The sequence below is a fragment of the Pavona decussata genome, unplaced genomic scaffold (assembly GCF_977016875.1).
Source record: "Pavona decussata unplaced genomic scaffold, jaPavDecu1.1 SCAFFOLD_210, whole genome shotgun sequence".
Taxonomy (NCBI): Eukaryota; Metazoa; Cnidaria; class Anthozoa; order Scleractinia; family Agariciidae; genus Pavona; species Pavona decussata.
The window spans coordinates 923,601-942,792 of NW_028145615.1; the positions used below are offsets into that span (position 1 = coordinate 923,601).

Sequence of the window (19,192 nt, forward strand, 5' to 3'; positions counted from 1 at the left end):
GTTTCCGCCAACTTGGCCTCCCCCTTACCTCCCCATCTCTAATACATCATATTACCACCCCTCCCCCCTGGTCGTTGACAATGTGGTTATTGAGCTATTTTTTTTAGGATTCTTGCCATTTTTAAAGGGAGGGGAGAGAAGTTAGGATTACATTCGAAGCGACGGAAATACGATTTTCGAATTTAACCTAACGTAGAAAAACCTTATTTTAATTAAACGTCTTTTTCATGCTACATTTCCGTGTTTCAGATGTTGACGAATGTTTGAACCACAGTTATGAATGTGTCTCCACATCATTCTGTGTGAACACACCTGGATCATACGTTTGCCAGTGTAAACAGGGATACAAAAAAAATGCTAAGAACCAGTGTGAAGGTAACTTGAATAACAATTTGAATTCAAATTTATTTCCTTTAATTTTGAAGGTAACGGCAATTAATTTTTGTCCTAAATGTTCCAGTTTTGAGAACCCGTCGCTATATTTCAGACCATGGTTAGGGTTTAGAGTCTTTTGTTTAGAGTTCAAATTAGGATTCGCAAATCTCTGTAGACCCTAAGAAGGAGAAAGCAAAATGGTGTTCGTGCAAATCTACTGTCGACAAACTATTCACAAGAAGAAGGCTGAGAAGTGTCCGACTTATTTGCTTGAAGTTAAGGACGGTGCCTACTTTTGTTACTGCGCATAGGTTCTGCGCATCTTTAGATACTCGGGTTTCCTATGGGTTGTGCATACTAATTCAGGGATATTTTTGCGCAGTTTAAAACTATGCAGAGAAAGCACAGGGAGCAGAGGAGTTATGCTCGAAATGTCAATAAGAAAACGTCTTACCTCTTAAGATTGCACTTTTCAAAATAATGACGGTTCGAAACGATCGATCGCTTCGATCGCAAATGAATGCATATATTTGGTTCGCAAATGAGGTTTTAACTACGCAAAGAAATACAAGAATGCAATTTTAAGAGGTAAGACGTTTTTTTATTGACATTTCTAGCATAACTCCTCTGCTCCCTGTGGAGAAAGCAGAACTTAGCAAGTGCTCTTGGTAGCTAAAAAGTAAATTGTCGGTAACCATGCATTTTTCAGAGATAATGAAGTTTCGAAATGAAAGAAACGCCATACATTGCTTGGTTTTTACTGGTTTTGAGAATTGCTGTTGCTTTTAAAATTATCCCCGAAAAATGCGTGGTTACCCCCAATTTTCTTTTTGGATTCCAATAGCCCTTGATAAAAATCTGCTTTTCCTGCATAGTCATAAACTGCGCAAAAATACTGTATTAGTAGGCACCGTCCTTAAATGTTGAACGTCATTGAAAAGGCGCATAGATCACTTATCTTAAAGGGGAATTGTCGTGAGGTTTTTGATCTCTTTTATCAAAAATGGTGTAATAAGACCTTCGTTTAGCTACAAAATAATTCTAGAACAAGGAGAGTAAAGAAATCAACTCAATGCAATTAGCAGATTTTGGAAACAAAATTGCGGGAACTTGAAAAACATTACCCTAACATTTTCAAGTTTCAATCCATTCCGACCTACTCTGTCTCTGGTCAGAGACACTAATCGAAAGTTTTATTTCAATGGGTTGATAATTTATCAACTAGACAATTACTTTTTTGTTTCTGTTGACAGACAAACATTTTTGGGTTTTGAAATACATCACTGTGAATTCGCGTGTTACTTACCCTTAAGACTACTTGAAGCGCGCTAGTCCAGTCCCCTTAGTATATTTCACTTCAGTGTTCTTACATTTATTGCTTGCTGTGAAACTTTATAGCGTTATTTAAAACTGTTGCTCAAATTTTTTTTTGCAGAACTATGCAGCGAAGACTGCCCACTTAACTCAAATTGTGTTAAGGGAAGATGCGTTTGTTTGCCGGGTTACGTTATAGGACCTTACAAGGAATGCTACAAAAGTAAGCTAGTATAATTTGGCGACGTGACCGGATTTTATGAATATTTTTTTCTGTCGTCTGTAAGCAATAGCCTACAGTATAGCCTATCACTCTCATAGTATAACACAATTATTATCTTTTGTTTTTCAGAATCCTTCTTGGATGCAACTGGATCAGGAAGGAGTCTTCACTTTCCCGTCAAGCTTCTCGCCTTAGGACTGCTAGGGTGCCTGGCCTTATCGTAAAGTTCTCTTTCTCCATCGTGTTGCTGTATACTACATTGCCTTTAAAAACATTACTGGAATCATATATGTTTCCAAAAACGATTTTAATACCTTTGAATAATAATTGGTTAAGCCAAGTAAGGATTCAATGTCACTTTCCTGTGAAAGGAGGCCCCATCAAGTCCTATGATTTGAAGCGTGACATTTTTTGTGACGTGTAATCACCTCTCTATGGCACGAGGCCGTGAAAAGCGGCTGACTCATCACTACTGAAACGAGGCGTGGTTTCCTGTGATTATTAGCACAGTTTTCCTTTGGTGTGCTGTCTTGACCAAACATATTTCATTTATTACACTCACAGTTAAATAAATATCTTACACAACAGAAATGAAACGTGTGTGTTTCTCCACATCTTGCGAATCACGTTTGAGTCATACCAGCCAACGTCTACCTCTTAGGGAAATGGTCGTAACAATTATACCCGAACAGGACAAAATAGACGGTGGTCTCTGCCTGCACCCCCTCCTCAACCTCAAAAGATGGTGTCTTTTTCGCATAGCCAGCAATAAAAAATGACAATCAGACGAATTAAAATCTCACTTTTATTGTATATCTACTAATGATGACTCTTGCAAGCTGAATATTTCTTCATCAACCCAAAATGTTAAGGCCAATAAAATTTTGTTGGCAATGTTCAGGAGATTGGTCGTGTCTTCGATAACCCCCCTACCCCAGACAAGGTGGGTCCTCTTCAAACAAACTTGTTATGACCAGTTCCCTTTGTATGAACAGAGTCGTTCTTTTTACAGAGCTGCTTAGACTCCATAGGTAAATTGGTCAGGCTCTTATTTTGCTTTTTTTTTGTCGCGTTTATGTTTTGCTCGAACTAAAATCCTAAGAAAAATAAGAGACGACTAGCAAAACCGACACAAACAGCGCAATGAACCAATCAGAATTTGAAGTACATGCGTATAACCGGCGCTAAGCGCGGAAAAAACGCATGGAAAAAAGTGGTGATTGGTTTTGGTCTTGCCTCTTATTAGCTGTGAGAGTGGCGCGAGGCTTGCTAATCAATCACAAAACGCAGTAAACGCAAAACTAAAGTAAATGCGAATTACTATTAACACTCATGCAATTGAAAACCGTTTTACGACTCAGAAAAACCGGCCAAATTTACAATATTTTAGGCCTGTTTAAAGTTTACGCTTCATAATAACCGTAGAGTAGGTCACTATGGAAACAGCAAGACAACGAGAATGGTAAAGGAAATCGTTTGGACATTAAAATACAACAAAGAATTATTCTTATAATGAAATTGCTACATTCCAAGGTATTTGAGTCAACCACGGATCAAGAGTATAATTTAAAACTCCAACTCACAAGAGAGAAAGCGAAAGAATAAATTCCATTCCTTTATTCTAATTTATGCGCGCGCTAGAAACATGTGAATTACTGATGACAAGATAATGAATCAATCACAAATTCTCTGCTCAGGAACTCTGTCCATCAAAGATGAAGTTTCGGAATGTGATAATAACTTTTTTGTTCCTGATCTCTTTGTTCATCGCTGCGAACGAAGCCAAATCTGACGGTAAGTTTTATCCACTCAAATATACTTTGAAACTCTATTTTCCCCTTTTTATATGTTGACTGAAGTCTTGCAAGATATAGTGGGACAAAAAATACTAAAATTACAGTCAGGGATAGACATCAGAACTAAAAAATTTTTTGTTTGGCACTGACTATTGTGAACGTTAAAAACAACGTTAATGAAGCATCAAAGACGTTTCGGCCAAACAACTTCGGCCTTCACCGGTTATTTTGAAAAGCCAACTGAATCACGGCTTTGTAACGGTTCACAGTTCTGCGCGTGCTAAGCCAGCAAAACGCAACGAATGGCAGTCGCGCGTGTTTACATGAGGGCCAGTTAAAAATACTCCTAAATAACAATAGAAAAGAACCAACGCCAGTTGTGGAACGAAGGCGTTTGTCACGTGATAACTTGGCAAATTTTGTGGTACACACAGTAATATAAATAAACTTTTCAAATGCAGACATGTACGAATCGTTTTTAACCATCCTGACAAAGATATGTGTAACAAGAAATAACCAGTCCGGTCACTCGAAACTCTCTAGAACTGTCAAAAAATGGTTCATTGCGAGAAAAAAAAATATAGACTTGTATATAACCAATGAATCCCTTTTGCGAACTGATCGGTCTGGATTCTTACAAATGAAACGTACCGTATATTTGTTTTCAACTTTAATTATTTATAGACTGTGGCGATGCTCTTGTAGCGAACATTGCGGACGAAAGCATATCCGCATCCAGCGAGACCGGGTACTACGAACCCTCATTTGTCAAGTTTGGAAAAGCAGGATGGTCTCCCAGCAAAATAGATCAGCACCCGTGGGTACAAATAGACTTAGGAGACTTGTATCTTGTTTGTGGGTTCAAAGTGCAGGGCTGCAGAGACAGGACAGTGGAGACCTGGGTCACAAGGTTCAGGGTACAGGTCTCACCTGAAGAGAGCTTTTGGGACACGTGGAATTACATCAAGGTAATTTATCTCTGGACTGAGCAGGTATGTTACGCTGGTGAGAGCACGCATTGCCTGTACGCTGGAAGGATTGCTCGCACCAGCATTGTACTTGACGCATAGAATGGGCTAAAAAGTCGAACAGGGTGCAAATATACTCAGTTAACTGTCGTTCTTCTTGTGCTCGCGTAAATTGTTTTACTCAATGGCCATTTTTGCGCTACCAACACGTAGGTTAAAGGCTAAATGTAAATAGAATTGGTATTGGAATTTCTTTCTAAACATCAATCTTTTTACCAATACGTGGTCTGTGTTTTGTAGCATTTGGACCACTTATTTATGTTGAACGAAAATCTTTAAGTTGGTGATTGTCATGTCAACTTTTCCCATGCAGGACATAAACCAACCAGTTAACCTCATGGAAATCTTTAATACCTGATTCCAGCAACTGAAAAGATAAACGAAATACATTGGGAACTATTTTGAAGGGAAGGATAATGTTTTCACACTAACTGGCAGGTTATTGTTATGTACTTTATGTTCGGATGATCACGACATTTTATTTGCAGCCAGAGTTCTATGGAGGCAAATCTCCCGACGAAATTGCTTACAGCAAGACTAAAGAACGAAAAGTTGGTCGTTATGTCAAGATATACCCATTGACGTTTGTGACCAAGAAGTCTAAGCACCACAGTGCATGTTTGAAAGCGGAAGTTTATGGAAGTCGTTACTTAAGTAAGTAATTCTTGATCCTCGGAGGCTGGCATGCAAACACAATCGAGCAGCGTGGTAGGAGAGGGGAAGGGGAGTTTTGCCTGTGCTGCAATATGGAGTCCATAACTAGATGAGGATAGTATGGGTTATGACATGGCGGAGTCTATGACGTAATCTCTGCATAAAATTCAAAACTGAGATCATAGATAAAGTACGGAAGATGTAAATATCATGACAAACCTGTACAATACGATATAAAAATACTTGCTTTTTCATTGATGTTTTATATTTTTTTTACAGAAAATTTGAAAATCACATTTAATTATTTTTAGCCCACGCTATCTATCGCTCCATACCTCGGGCCCCTATCAACCAAAGCAGCTAGTTTTGCTAAAAAAAGTACGTCTTTTTCTTTTGTTCAAAATGGACAGAATTCCTTTCTACCCTCGATATTCAGCCTAAAGAGAGTTGTCTATGTGTTTCAACAGATGAAGGTCAGCCAGTGTTCATGAGGGTCAACTTCCTGGCAATGACTTATGAGAAGATGAAAGTTAAGACAATAAATCATCATACCTATGAGGTGGATCTAGTTAAAGGAAACAGACGGCCGTCGAGACGCAGTTTCTATCCAAAATTCACAGAGGTATGTTTTGTATCAGTTTTTGATGTTGGACTAAATGCGCTCCTTATGTGAGTTGAGTAAGCTTTTCACTGTCGAAAGCTCGGTGCAAAAGCTTTGTAAAGATCCGTTTTGGTCAAAAAGCCAACCTCACGGGATTACCTAACAAAGTTTTATACGGGAGGTTCCGCCCCGGGATCCAGACCCTCACCCTTTTACATACTATTCTACCCTTTTGAAAGGCCCTTTAAAATACCCCTATGACAAATTTTCATACCCTTTGCTTTACTTCAGCTGTTGAAATCCCTTAAGTTTTATATATCTCCTTCCTGAAAAAGTTACCCCTTTCGAGCGGAGCCTCCCCATAAAGTCCATCATATCTTATGAGGAATAAAGACCATTATTTTTGGTCCATTATTATTAAAGGGGGGAGGGGGGGGGGTACTGTCCCCACCCTCTCTGGGAAGCCAACATAAGGTGACTAGCCATACCCGACTGGTAGTTTTGTATATAACCAGTCAACGGGGCAGAGATCAGTGGATCCTATGTTGAGACGTAAGCTTGGCATTAGAGTATGTCCCGGAAAACTTGAGCAAGGCGTAAACGCAGCTTTATCGTCACAGGGTCGAGGGAAACTTGAGCACTTCTCTTGACAGACAAAGACAAAGGCAGAAACACGTGTCTTTCAGCCCCGAAAAGTTCAGAATGGGACAAAAGAGAGAAGAAAGGAGAACGAAGAGAGGAGTGAGAAAAAAAAAGTGCACGATCTTATGTTTTAATATTGGGTGCCATTATTCACACCGTGCTCTAAAGAAATAAATTAACTTGAGGGGACCCGTTTTAAATCTCTCCCCAAGGAAAACCGTTTATCCATAAAATGATAAGTTTGTTATGTATTTCAGGTTATTCCGCAGTATGAGCCACTTGAAGAAGAACTCAGGGTAAACTCGTGTGTTCTTGCACCTCTTCAAGGTCAATATATCTCTGGTCGTTTGCACGATGTCAAGGAAGATCTGTACCTTGTTGAGATATTATGGTGGTCAAACCAAGTTAAGTTAAGGAGACCCATCAAGCTATACAAATTTGGACGAGAACAGTTACAAGTTGTCTTCAGCGCTTGGTGTGGTAAGTAATTATTTAACAGTAGTATAGTATGCAACGTTAAGATCTCTTTTTTGCGGTGGAACTTCATCTATTTGTGGTGTAATACATTAACGTAGATGAGGTCGTGGGCTATTGTCTTCATCTCGTAAATAAAATGTGGTTTGTCAACGAAGTAATGTTGTATTTATATCTTATGGCAGTCATGGACGGTATAACCAGTTAAATAGGTTACGCGTGTTCCCTTGCACGCACCGTTAGCCAGGTTTTTATGTTAATTTATTTGAGCTTTGTTGGTGATTAAATAGTTCTGTAAACAACAAATCAATCTTCTGTCGTCTTTGTTATTACAGTGCTCAGAGTAAGAGTAATCCGGCTCATTGATTCCTTCCTGCTAAACTTTGCATGTTATTAATGGCACGTACAAACTAAACAGGCACATAGATTGGGCGATTTGAATAAATAAAGAACATACACAACACAGACGACAAAGGGCTATTTTGTTGTTTTACAGAACTGTGTTAAAACCAACAAAGCTCAATTAAATTAAAATAATAACATGGGTAACAGTGCAGGAACACGACTAACCTGTCAAATCGGTTATACCGACCATGACTGCCGTAAGATAAATCTACAACATGGCGCCGTTGACAAACCTGTGAAACCGGTTTATAACCTATCGGTTAGCCTTAAATAGTACATGACATCATCCTATCATAATAATGTATCCACAGCACGTCAATGAGAATCACCATTTTATTTACGAGATGAAGACAACAGTCCATGGCGTCATCGAGGTTCATGTATTCCACCGCAAAAAAGAGGCCTGAACGGTGCATACTAGACTACTTACAATACAATGTATTGTTACTAAAAAGATTTATCTTTTCATATGGTAACTGGTTCTTTTTTGTAGAGAAGATTGACTTCGTTGCAAGAGTTTCTCGCCAGGATGCTTACCTGTCCGCTGGACAAATCGTTCGTGTAGATTCACAGCTTCATTTTCTGAAAAACATTGGAGGTACCCTGTATCAGTTCTCCTACCAAAAGGAAAACAGAAGGAAAGAGGATTTTGTCAGCAGGAAGAAAGTAGAACCTAATGGAGTTACACCAGGAAAGACCAAACTCTGGTTAGAGAATAGTCAGGGGTACCTTGTGACTTCAGCTGCTCCAGCCGTAAATACTGCCAGCTGGATTAAAAGACACAATGTTTGGTACAAAGAAAATGGAGGTAGGGTTTCTAAAGAGATTGTGGTGCGCCAAATGAGTAGAAACGAATATTTGGTTTTATCAAAAGAGTCGACAAGATAATTTGGCCACCGTTAAGAGATTCGAGCAATCGGATCTAGCTCCTTATGGTGGACAAATTACATTATGAGCTCTGTTGATAGAAGCAAACATTCGTACCTACACATGTTGCCAACTACCTACCTGCATGCCTGCGTGTTGGATTACCTACCTACCTAATTGCCTGCTTTTTCTGTCAGTCGGTCTGCCTGTTTGACTTTCCTTATTTCTTTCCTTTTCATTTCTGTTCTGAAGCTTGTTAAATATAAAGGAAGAAATACCTTTTAAAGCAGTACAGTTATTTTAAAGGAGAAAATCATAGGAACAATTTCGATAATACTCGAATGAAGGTAAACCTTTTGCTCTAATCATTCATTCTATCGCATACAGATAAACCAGACAGCTGCCAAAGAGGTGAAATAGAAAAGGGTCAGTGCCACGACAGCCGGATTCCTTTCACGGTTGTGCGGCAAAACTGTCCTATTGCATCTGCATGGAATGGAATGGAATGTAGAGGTATGCCATTATAACTATTATTTATAATCAGGGGAGTATTATCTACTTAACTCGCATGTGCGCCTAGGTTGACGAGTGCATCGAGAGCACGATTTCGGTGACGTCAGAGGACAGTCAGAGGAAGGAGAACGGCTTCGGGGAAAGCCCAATAAAGTGACTTCGTAATCATAAAATCATTTATTTCTTTCTGTTTGTTACCACACTACACACATTACAAAATACACTGCAAAAAACAGGTTCTCAAATCGAAGGAAAAAATGGCGAGCAAACCTAAACGAAACCATGAGGCTTATATAAAAAAAAACCAGGGTGAATGATCAGGTATTTTAACTATGTGAGTAAGAAGCAGAAGGTTACAGAACAAATTGTATGGTGAAAAAATGGCAGTGGTGCTCATACACAAGTCGTGGAGTTTATCATTTATATTTCCACAGAATCTGTCTTCCTCCCTGTAGGCTGAGTTAGCTTGGTGTTTTGTCACCATGCCTCTACATGCATTAATAATCACTTCTTTGTTTGAATTATTTTTTATGAAAAGATGAAGACGAATGCACCACGGGGATGGCATCTTGTGGTTTACACGCGGCATGTAAAAATATCCCAGGGTACTACAAGTGCTTTTGTCCCAAGGGCTTTACAGGTGATAATCCGCGCAAGAAACCCTGCATAGACGTGGACGAGTGTAAGACGAAAGTTTGCCACAAAGACGCCATTTGTAAAAACACCATTGGAAGCTTCACCTGTCCTTGTAAGAAAGGATTTCAAGGTGATGGCCACAAGAGCTGTCTCGACATAGATGAATGCAAAGTACTTGCTAACAAGGTATTTTGTGACGAATAACGCAAGTCCCATAATTATAAGGGCATGAGCGCTTGTCATGGGTTGATGAGAAGAAGCGATTTGAATTTCAGAATGTTTGTTTACCCGATACCCATTTGAAATACGTATCGGGTAAAACAAACATTCTAAATCTCGTTATTATAACAAAATGAATTGGTGAATCAACCCGAAGCCAAAGTTAACACGTGTAATTGATGTCAAACAGGAGAAAATGCAGTCACATAGTCTCCAACGGATTCTATTTAGGGGAGTCGCATTACCTTCTTCCTCATCCCACCAAGCTCTTGGGAAGATAGTATATGCCAAAGAAATCAAAACCATTGGATAACTTGTTTAAAAAAAAAGGGAGTGTACAAAGCTACAATAAACAGGGGGCCTCTCACTGGTTCATTTGCGATAATTTGATAACCCGAAAGATTTACCAGCGGTTAAACAAAATGGAGTTGAGTATAGGTTAAATTCTCTGACCGCCTTCTTTTGCGTCTTGCCACGGGAGCAGTAAAAGATACTGTTATGGAGGTTTCTCCTCCACTAAATACTATCCCCTCACTGATAATTTGAGGCCCTCAGTGCACCATAACACGTTCTGGTTTTCTAATGTTTTCCTTTGCTTCAACATCGACAGCAACACTGCGAAAAACACAAGAACGCATTCTGCAACAATCTTTCGGGAGGTTTCCAATGCAAGTGTAAGCCTGGTTACCATGGTGACTTCAAGCAATGCAATGATTTAGATGAATGCAATTCAAAGCATCATAAATGCAGTCCTCACGCAGATTGCATTAATACACTTGGCTCTTACCATTGTAAATGTAAGAACGGTTTTTCTGGAGCTGGTCTACGCTGCGAGGACATAAAGGAATGCAACGATCCGTCGGTATGGTATTTTAGTACCTGTTAAGAATTTTAGTAAATTTTTAAAGTTTTTGGTTTGCTGACTCTCAATGTTATTGTATGCAAACAAAATCCTAACCTATCTTTTTATCGTTATCAATACTAATTAGAACCTCTGAAAAGCTAACGAGAACAACAATAGAAAACAGATGTTTAGCATGTTAAATAATCATTTTTCCATTCTGTTGGTCTATCTATACACCTGTCTTTTTCCTCGCCATCTGTCTGCCTGTCTGTCAGTGCGGCTGCCTTCCTACCTGCTTGTCTTAGTGTCTATCTGTCTGCCTCTCTTCTGGACCCAGTGAAATGGAAGTGGTGGTTACATAAAAACTACCGTTCAGTTTTCACATTTGAAGCTCATAATCCTAAACGAAACAGGTGTTCCAGCATTCCTACAGAGTTTTTAAGATGCAAATTATATTATGCAGATAAAAGGTAAATGCCACTCACCACACGGACAATGCATGGATACTCCTGGTGGCTACAAATGCGAGTGTAAAGAAGGTTATGTGGGAGATGGAATGAGAAGCTGTGTAATTGCCAACGAATGCACTCTTGGCATTCACAAGTGCGACAAGTGGGCTACCTGTGTGGACACTCGGAAGAGCTACGATTGCCTTTGTAACAAAGGCTTTGAAGGAGATGGTCGCTCTTGCAAGGATATTGACGAATGCGCCAGGAAAGAGCATAATTGTGGTTTAATAAGAGATGGCATCGAGTGTGTTAACATGAATGGCTCATACAAGTGTGTTTGTCACAAAGGTTTCACTGGGGATGGCAAGAAGTGTGTGAATATTGACGAATGCAAGACCGACACTCACAACTGTGTCAAGGATGCGATCTGCACTGATACCAAAGGAAGCTTCTCTTGTAGGTGTAGGCAGGGTTTCTATGGAGATCCAAGAAAAAAGTGCAAACGTAAGTATGTATAAAATCAATGGAATAAGAAATGCCAAAGTGACACGTGTCAACAGAAAACCCTTGAACACCACGTGTTAAATATTATATGAAATGATTTACATTCTGCGATTCTTGAGGATGAAGTGGTGCTACTGATGAAAGCACAATATCTTTGTATCCTTTACCATGTCACCGGTTTTAATTGTGGACTATATACTGTTTTTATTTTTGCCTGACATTCTTTGCTTACAGCTGAAACTGAATGTATGAATGCACTACCGTATTGTGACGTTCCAAGAGCTATTTGTGAAAAGAGTAGAAAGGGTGATAAAATACGTTTCTCTTGCTTTTGCAAATCTGGCTTCACTGGTGAGAACAGAAACTGCACTGGTAAGGTTAATTTATTGCTCTTAATGGTTAATTTAGGACGTTTACTAAAGGCCTGAACTTCTGAGTAGTACATTTGAACTCCAAGTAAACTTGATTAATACAATCACTTGAATAAAACTCAGCGGCGCTTTCCATATAGCACAATTTTCGGTTGAATGATTGAAATGCAAACAAAACGTGAAGACCAAACGGAAATTTCCTGTAACAAATGGACGACCTTCGGATGTACTCCACTTTTCCGTTTCAACCATGTTGTCTTCTTGCACCATCATTGCGCCATCAGGTACGTTTTTTGATCTATCAATGAGATTCCAAGTTTGAAACGAATGGGAATTTACACAAAACGTTTTCCGGAATTCCCATCCAAACCTTTTGGCTAAATTGAAAGCACCCAGTATGCCCTTTTGGAAGTCTGCAGTATATTTATTCTGTAGTGTGGTATCTTTAACAAATGATTGCATTCGTTTTGTTTTCAAGATATCAATGAATGTGTCGATAAAGATGCTAATCAGTGCTCCAAGGACGCCGTCTGTGTGAACACTGTCGGTGGATATCAATGTCGTTGCAAAGTTGGTTTTGTTGGAGATGGATTCAACTGCTCTGGTACGTTCGCACGACATCACGTAGTTTAACTATTTGGTAAGAAGAGATCAAACAATTAGGAGTTAGGCTTCAATCAACGGTCGAGAGTTCGTCTTCTTGGCAGAATTACATAAATCTTTATTAACAAGGGCGAAATTATTCATTTTCACATCTGATGTAAGCGTTGTAACTCTACCGGTCTGTGGTCTCAGCTGTTCAGTTGATCTTCTTGGACAAAACGTTTGTCTCTCTGTATCGACGCAAAGTGATTGTCTTATTTTTTTTTTACTGCACTTCCAGGGTTTAAAATTGGTTGCTTAGTAGTACGAACATAATACATTGAAGCCGGAAAATGTCCATAACATGAAAGTCTGGTACCTTAAAGTTTATAACTTTGATGCGATTTTCATCTACTGATTGCCATTCTTTTTTTTAGGCCTGTATAGACTCTGCTTAATTTAGAAGTTTTCATGTTCGTTTGTATCTATTATATCTGTTATATTTAAAGACGTGAATGAGTGTACCGACAAAACGAGATGCCCTGAAAACGCCATTTGCGTAAACACCCAAGGTGCGTTCGAGTGCCGATGCAAGACCGGGTTTCATGGAAAGCCGTACAAGCAATGTTTAGGTATGTTAACGAGACGAACGCACGTGTGTTCCCTGCTGTATGCTAATTATTCAGGTTGACTGGACTAGTTGTTATCAAATGTTTTTAGTGTACTTGGTAGCTAGTGGTTCAGAAAGCACAACATTAGGTCCACGCGTTCGTTTCTCGTAATTCCCGAGAACAGTTCAAGCCCAAACAACTAATTTTCCCACACTATTCTTTTTCAGCAATTTGACTGTTTAATAATTGTTTCAGTAACTGCAAGATTTAAAAACCAAATTAGCTTAGTTTGCACGAAAAACTAAATACATCGATAGAACACGGAGCTTAAAAATACTGTACTTTTCGGGAAAATACTCTTCGGGAGTTTGAAAAACTTAAATTTTCAGCTGCTCCACCAACCAACACATGACTCGTCCCAAAGTTTGACACTTTCTTGCAGTTATCATGTTCTTCCTTTAGTTACTTCAGATATTTGGCATTTATCTTGTGCTGAGTTTTATAACAAAGCAATCATTCCACTCAAACTATAAAGACGCCTTTGTATGCTGATGCCCATCATTCTTGGATAAGGACAATAGATCGTAGGTCTCGTCTCGCAACACTTTTTCCTGATATAGATGTGTGTCGGGACGCCGACCAATCCACACACTGTTTCAAAAGAGTCCTCGGTGTGGTGGTCTATCTCTATCTCTGATTTCATCTTCTTTCACATTCATGCGTAGGTTGAGTGGGTGGGAAGCGGCTGCCAGTGGCGCCTTTACATGCTGACATCCGATCTCACCCCACAGAACTTTAAACCGCCACGAGACTATGTGATATGTGCGGTTTATAAATACATTACCAAATTCCCGACAGTGCAAGTTGCTTACACACTTCACATTCTTCTGTATTATTGTTGGCATAAGTTAAAAAGGATTCATAAAATACACCAACTACTAATATACTTATCTTGTTCAGTTATGTATACGCACATGTTTCTTTATATCTGTGGAATAGACGGGCGATGATATTGATCTTTGATTGAAAATGCCTTTCCCATTTTTGCCCATTGTTCGTCGTTTGAAGACGTCAATGAATGCGGCCAGTTTAGGAAGTGGGGAAGTATTGGTCAGACATGCGTTAACACCATTGGATCGTTTTACTGTAAATGTAAAGATGGCTTCAAAAGTACCTCAGGTCTCGCAAATCTCACATGCCAAGGTAAAACAACATAAGGTAATTGCTCGTGACAAATGTTTGTATAAAAGAGCCACACAAGGTGCTTAGTTCCTAAATTCTCTGCACTTCGATGCTGTTACCTACCTCCTCATTGGCTAACAGCCACAAACACTCTGCTCGTCATTAATTAACAGGTTTGAGTAAAAAGTACTTAATATTGTTTGTTAGTATATACCACACAAGTGAATAGTACTTTTCGCGTGCGCTGATTGGCTAGCTTGGAGGTGATTAGCCAAGTACTATTCACCTCCGAGCAGGCGAAGAGAAACAACATGGCTTCCCGTTTCGCCACGGTTACTTAAGAATAAATTAATTCGATAAACGAGGCGGCTGTTAAAAATAAAAATACATAAAAGGCAACAAAGATTGGTTTGAGGGCATTAAATGGTAAGTTATTTAATCTTTTCAACCTCATATTCTAAGGCGTAAAATAAAAATACAATCCCTTGTTTACAAAAACTGCCGAGCACTAAAATTACAATGAAAATATTTTTATCATGATTTCAACAACAAGACGAGTTTCACAGAAAAATTGAAGAAATGAAACTGTAGGAACTAAACAAGTGTCTCCAAAAGTTTTATTTGTCTGCAAGAAAGCGAGACGGAGCTTTCTACAATACGAAATCGCTTACCGCGTGGCGCACGAGATTTTAAAATTTCGTACCATTTGTCGGTATGTTGTCAGAAATAAAATAACTTTTTTGGTCCGCTAGTTATTCAGCTTGTGTGGTATATACTAAAACAATTATTCACCTCAGTGTCAGTGAAAGTGATGGGTATTTACCTCGCCGCATCCATCACTATTCACTTCCACTTCGGTGAATAATTGTTAATTATCTCAGAGTGGTAGAGGCCTATTGGGGAATTTCGTCCCAATTTTTTCTCCTTTAACTTAGAGAGAAATATTATAATTGGGAATCGCCTCAACTAAGCTATGAAAAGTAAGCAAAAAGTGTTTGGAGCTTCTTGTTTGTGAAGCTGTCATCCCAAATGAAGGGGCCTATTGGCTAAGATAAGATTACCAGGAACCATACTCTTTAGTCTCTTAACTATCAACAAAAGATACGGGGGTACGTTGGGAAAGAAACTGTGGTGCTACGTCGATGTGGGAGTAGAAACGAATGTTTGGTTTTATTAGACAGAGTTGAAAAGGTATAGGCACGTTACAAAAAAAGTCGAGACCTGACGTTTCGAGCGTTAGCCCTTTGTCAGTTCCAATCGAGTGCGAACACTCAAAACGTCAACTCTATAATCTCTTTATGGTGGCCAGATTACCTTTACAATGCAATACAGTTTATTAAAACCAAATATTCATAACTATAAAAGAAACTGTTCCTATAATTCCACGTTAGCAAGCATGATAGTCTAGACGTAGCGGGCGTCCGTAGGTGTCCGGGGACCAGGGAATAGTGACTCTGAACTGGGTATAAATATGAGAGAAACGTCTGCTTTGCCTGAAAATCAATATAAAATATATAAAATGTATTTCAGCTATTCTACCCGTTTTTATTTCAAGTTCGCCACCTCGGCGGCTAGGATCAGTTTGCCGTCTATATTTTGCATTGGCCTGAAGAGCCTGCTACGAGAGTGGTAACCTCTTTCACAGTTTCAAATTAAATAGTCCTCACTTATTTTTTTGACGCACGCGTAGTTTGTAATCTACACTTTTAGATAAAATTCAACTTTCTTCCAAACAGTTTCCAGTAATCTTCCATGGTTTATCATGTACGATAAACAGCTAATAGTTTAGCAGACTTCTAAATGTGGCAAATTCCTTTCAGATGTTAATGAATGCAAGGTCCATGAAAAACCCTGTGGAAGATACCACTCCCTCACCTGCGAGAACACACTTGGAGATTACTTTTGCCGATGTGAACAGGGATTTCAATTCCACAGAAAAAAGAAAAAGTGTGAAGGTCTGTAGAATTTATTGCTTAAGGATGTCTCTTTTAAGGACTAAGAAGGATGTGGCAGTACGACGAAACATAGGCCAAAAACCAAAGTGTATGGTGTTTAAAATAAAAATTAGACGGAAAAAGATATTAAATAGAATCGGCATAAATATTAGGCCAAAACTACAGTGTATAGTATTAGAATGAAAATCTGGCCAAAATGTACAGTATATAGTATTAAGACGAAGCTTAGGCTAAAATCTATAGTGTACAGTATTAGAATGAAAATTAGGCCAAAATCCATAGTGCATAGTATTAGGATGTAATTTGGGCCAATATCCGTAGTGTATAGTATTAGGATAAAATTTTGGCCAAAATCCATAGTGTATAGTACTAGGAAGAATTTTAGGCCAAAGTCCATATTTTATAGTTTTAGGATGTAATTTGGGCTTCAATTCATAGTGTAGTATTAGCATGAAATTTACTCCAAAATTCATAGTATATAGAATTAGGATGTAAACTGGGCCAAAATACATAGTGTATAGTAATAGGATGAAATTTACACCAATATCCATATTGTATAGTATAAGGACGAAATTTCTAACAATATCAATAGTGTGTAGCATTAGGATGCAATTTACTTCAAAATCCACAGTGTATCGAGTTAGGATGTAAATTAGTCTAACATCTGTAGTATATAGTATAAAAAAGAAATAAAGGCCCAAATCCGTAGTGTATAGCATTAAGATATAATTGAGGCCCAAATTCATATCGTGAAAAAATCCATAGTGTATAGTATAAGATTGAAAAGAGAACAAAATCAACAGTGTGTAGTATTTGAATGAAATTTAGGCCAAAATTCATAGTGTATATTATTAGAATGCAATTTCTGTCAAAATCAAAAGTGAATAGCATTATGATGAACATTAAGCAAAAATAAACAGTTTAAAGTACTGGGATGTAATACATAACCATTTTCCAAGAGGTAGGTCCAGGTTTTTAGGTGAAAAATTTCAAAGTCGACATTTTTCACTCGTTTATGTCCCTAGGGATCTCGGGGTGTCAAAAAACTCCCTTGCAAATCATTATTAAGTGAAAATAACGCCCTAACAAAGAATTTTCCGTTTAACTCTCACCCTGAATTCATCTTATGTCGGCTATATCTTTGTCCCTGGTCCCTTGGGAGGCCTAAAAAGTGCCTCAGGGGACAACTACGGTCAAACTGAGTCGATTGGTGGTTTAAAGTTAGGAGTAACTCTCAACCTGACTTCATCTATTGTGGGCTATTTCTTTGTCCATGGTCCCTTGGGAGTCCTAAAAATTGTCTCAAGGGACGTTTTCGGACACACACTGTTTTAGTCTATGGTTTTTGGACAAAAATGACCAAATTTTGAAGTCGATATTTTCCACTTATTTATGTCCCTAGGTATCTCGCCGTGTCCAAAGACTCACTTAGGAACAATTTTTAGGTCAAAAGACGCCCTGACAATGAATTTTCTGTTTCACTCTCACTCTGACTTCATCTTTTCTGGGCTGTTTCTTTGTCCCTTGACCCTAGGGAGGCCTAAAAACAGTCTCAGGGGACGTTTTCGGACACAATGTTTCGATTGCAAGCTTTTTAAAGAATATTTGTATTTGGTCCAGAAATCGACTTTTTTCCAAGAGGTTAATCCATGGTTTTTGGCCAAAAATGACCAAGTTTTAAAGTTCGCATTTTTCACTTGTTTATGTTCCTAGGGATCTCGGCGTGTCTTGAAACTCCCTAGGTAATTATTTTTAGGTCCAAAGAAACCCCTGACGAAGAATTTTCTTTTTAACTCTCACACTTCTTAAACTTTTGTGGGCTAAATCTTTGACCATGGTCCCTGGGGAAGGCCTAAAAATAGTCTCAGGGAACGTTTTCGGACACACTGTTTCGATTGGAAGGTTTTAAAAGAATACTTGTATTTGATCCAAAAATCGACTTTTTTCCAAAGGGTTAGTCCATGGTTTTTGGCCAAAAATGACAAAATTTTAGAGTCGGCATTTTATAATTGTTTATGTCCCTAGGGATCTCGGCGTGTCCTAAAACTCCCTTGGGAATCATTTTTAGGTGCAAAGAGAGCCCTGACAAAGAATTTTCTTTTTCACTCTCACCCTGACTTCATCTTTTGTGGGCTATTTCTTTGTCCCTGGACCCTAGGGAGTCCTAAAAATAGTCTCAGTGGACGTTTTCGGACACACTATTCCGATTGATAGCTTTTTAAAGAATATTCGCATTTGGTTGAAAAATCGACTTTTTTTAAGGGATTAGTCCATGGTTTTTTGGCAAAAAATGACCAAATTTTAAAATCAGCATTTTACTTGTTTATGTCGCTAGGGATCTCGGCGTGTCTTAAAACTCCCTTGGGAATCATTTTTAGCTGAAAAGAAAGCCCTGACAAAGAATTTTCGTTTTCACTCTCAACCTGACTTTATCTTTTGTGGGCTATTTCTTTGTCCTTTGACCCTAGGGAGGCCTAAAAATAGTCTCAGTGGACGTTTTCGGACACACTGTTTCGATTGCAAGCTTTTTAAAGAATATTTGTATTTGATCCAAAAATCGACTTTTTCCCAAGGGGTTAGTCCATGGTTTTCGGTCAAAATTGGCCAAATTTAAAAGTTCGCATTTTTCACTTGTTTATGTCCCTGGGGATCTTAATGTGTCCTTAAAGTCCCTAAGAGTGTTTTTTTTAGGTCCAAAGAAACCACTGACAAAGAATTTTCTTTTTAACACTTACACTGACCTAAAATTTTGTGGGCTATTTCTTTGTCCATAGTTTCTAGAAAGTCCTAAAAATAGTCTCTGTTGGCGTTTTCGGGTACACTGTTTCGATTGGCAGGTTTTAAAGGAATATTCGTATTTAATTCAAAAATCGAGATTTTTCCAAGGGGTTAGTCCATGGTTTTTGGCCAAAAATGACAAAATGTTAAAGTTCGCATTTTGTACTTG

At 38.6% G+C, this 19,192-nt stretch overlaps 2 protein-coding genes across 5 annotated transcripts in view; both read left to right on the top strand.

The window, feature by feature from the left end:
- LOC146460614 (uncharacterized) overlaps positions 1-2,515 on the top strand; it is a 61,872-nt gene extending 59,357 nt beyond the window's left edge. For all 4 annotated transcript variants that reach the window (XM_085088057.1, XM_085088059.1, XM_085088054.1 and 1 more), the window contains exons 24-26: positions 250-375; positions 1,811-1,912; positions 2,042-2,515. In XM_085088057.1, the coding sequence (XP_084944183.1) occupies positions 250-375; positions 1,811-1,912; positions 2,042-2,136 (323 nt within the window). In that variant the 3' untranslated portion in view covers positions 2,137-2,515. The remainder of the gene's footprint in view (positions 1-249; positions 376-1,810; positions 1,913-2,041) is intronic.
- A 1,078-nt stretch (positions 2,516-3,593) lies between these two features.
- The window catches only part of LOC146460615 (uncharacterized), a 49,807-nt gene continuing 34,208 nt past the window's right edge, over positions 3,594-19,192 (top strand). Inside the window, exons 1-15 of the mRNA XM_085088051.1 lie at positions 3,594-3,706; positions 4,393-4,676; positions 5,225-5,390; positions 5,858-6,012; positions 6,891-7,113; positions 8,006-8,320; positions 8,767-8,892; positions 9,431-9,714; positions 10,358-10,609; positions 11,055-11,544; positions 11,779-11,916; positions 12,394-12,519; positions 13,007-13,129; positions 14,177-14,311; positions 16,111-16,245. Of these exons, the coding sequence (XP_084944177.1) occupies positions 3,628-3,706; positions 4,393-4,676; positions 5,225-5,390; positions 5,858-6,012; positions 6,891-7,113; positions 8,006-8,320; positions 8,767-8,892; positions 9,431-9,714; positions 10,358-10,609; positions 11,055-11,544; positions 11,779-11,916; positions 12,394-12,519; positions 13,007-13,129; positions 14,177-14,311; positions 16,111-16,245 (3,031 nt within the window). The 5' untranslated portion in view covers positions 3,594-3,627. The remainder of the gene's footprint in view (positions 3,707-4,392; positions 4,677-5,224; positions 5,391-5,857; positions 6,013-6,890; positions 7,114-8,005; positions 8,321-8,766; positions 8,893-9,430; positions 9,715-10,357; positions 10,610-11,054; positions 11,545-11,778; positions 11,917-12,393; positions 12,520-13,006; positions 13,130-14,176; positions 14,312-16,110; positions 16,246-19,192) is intronic.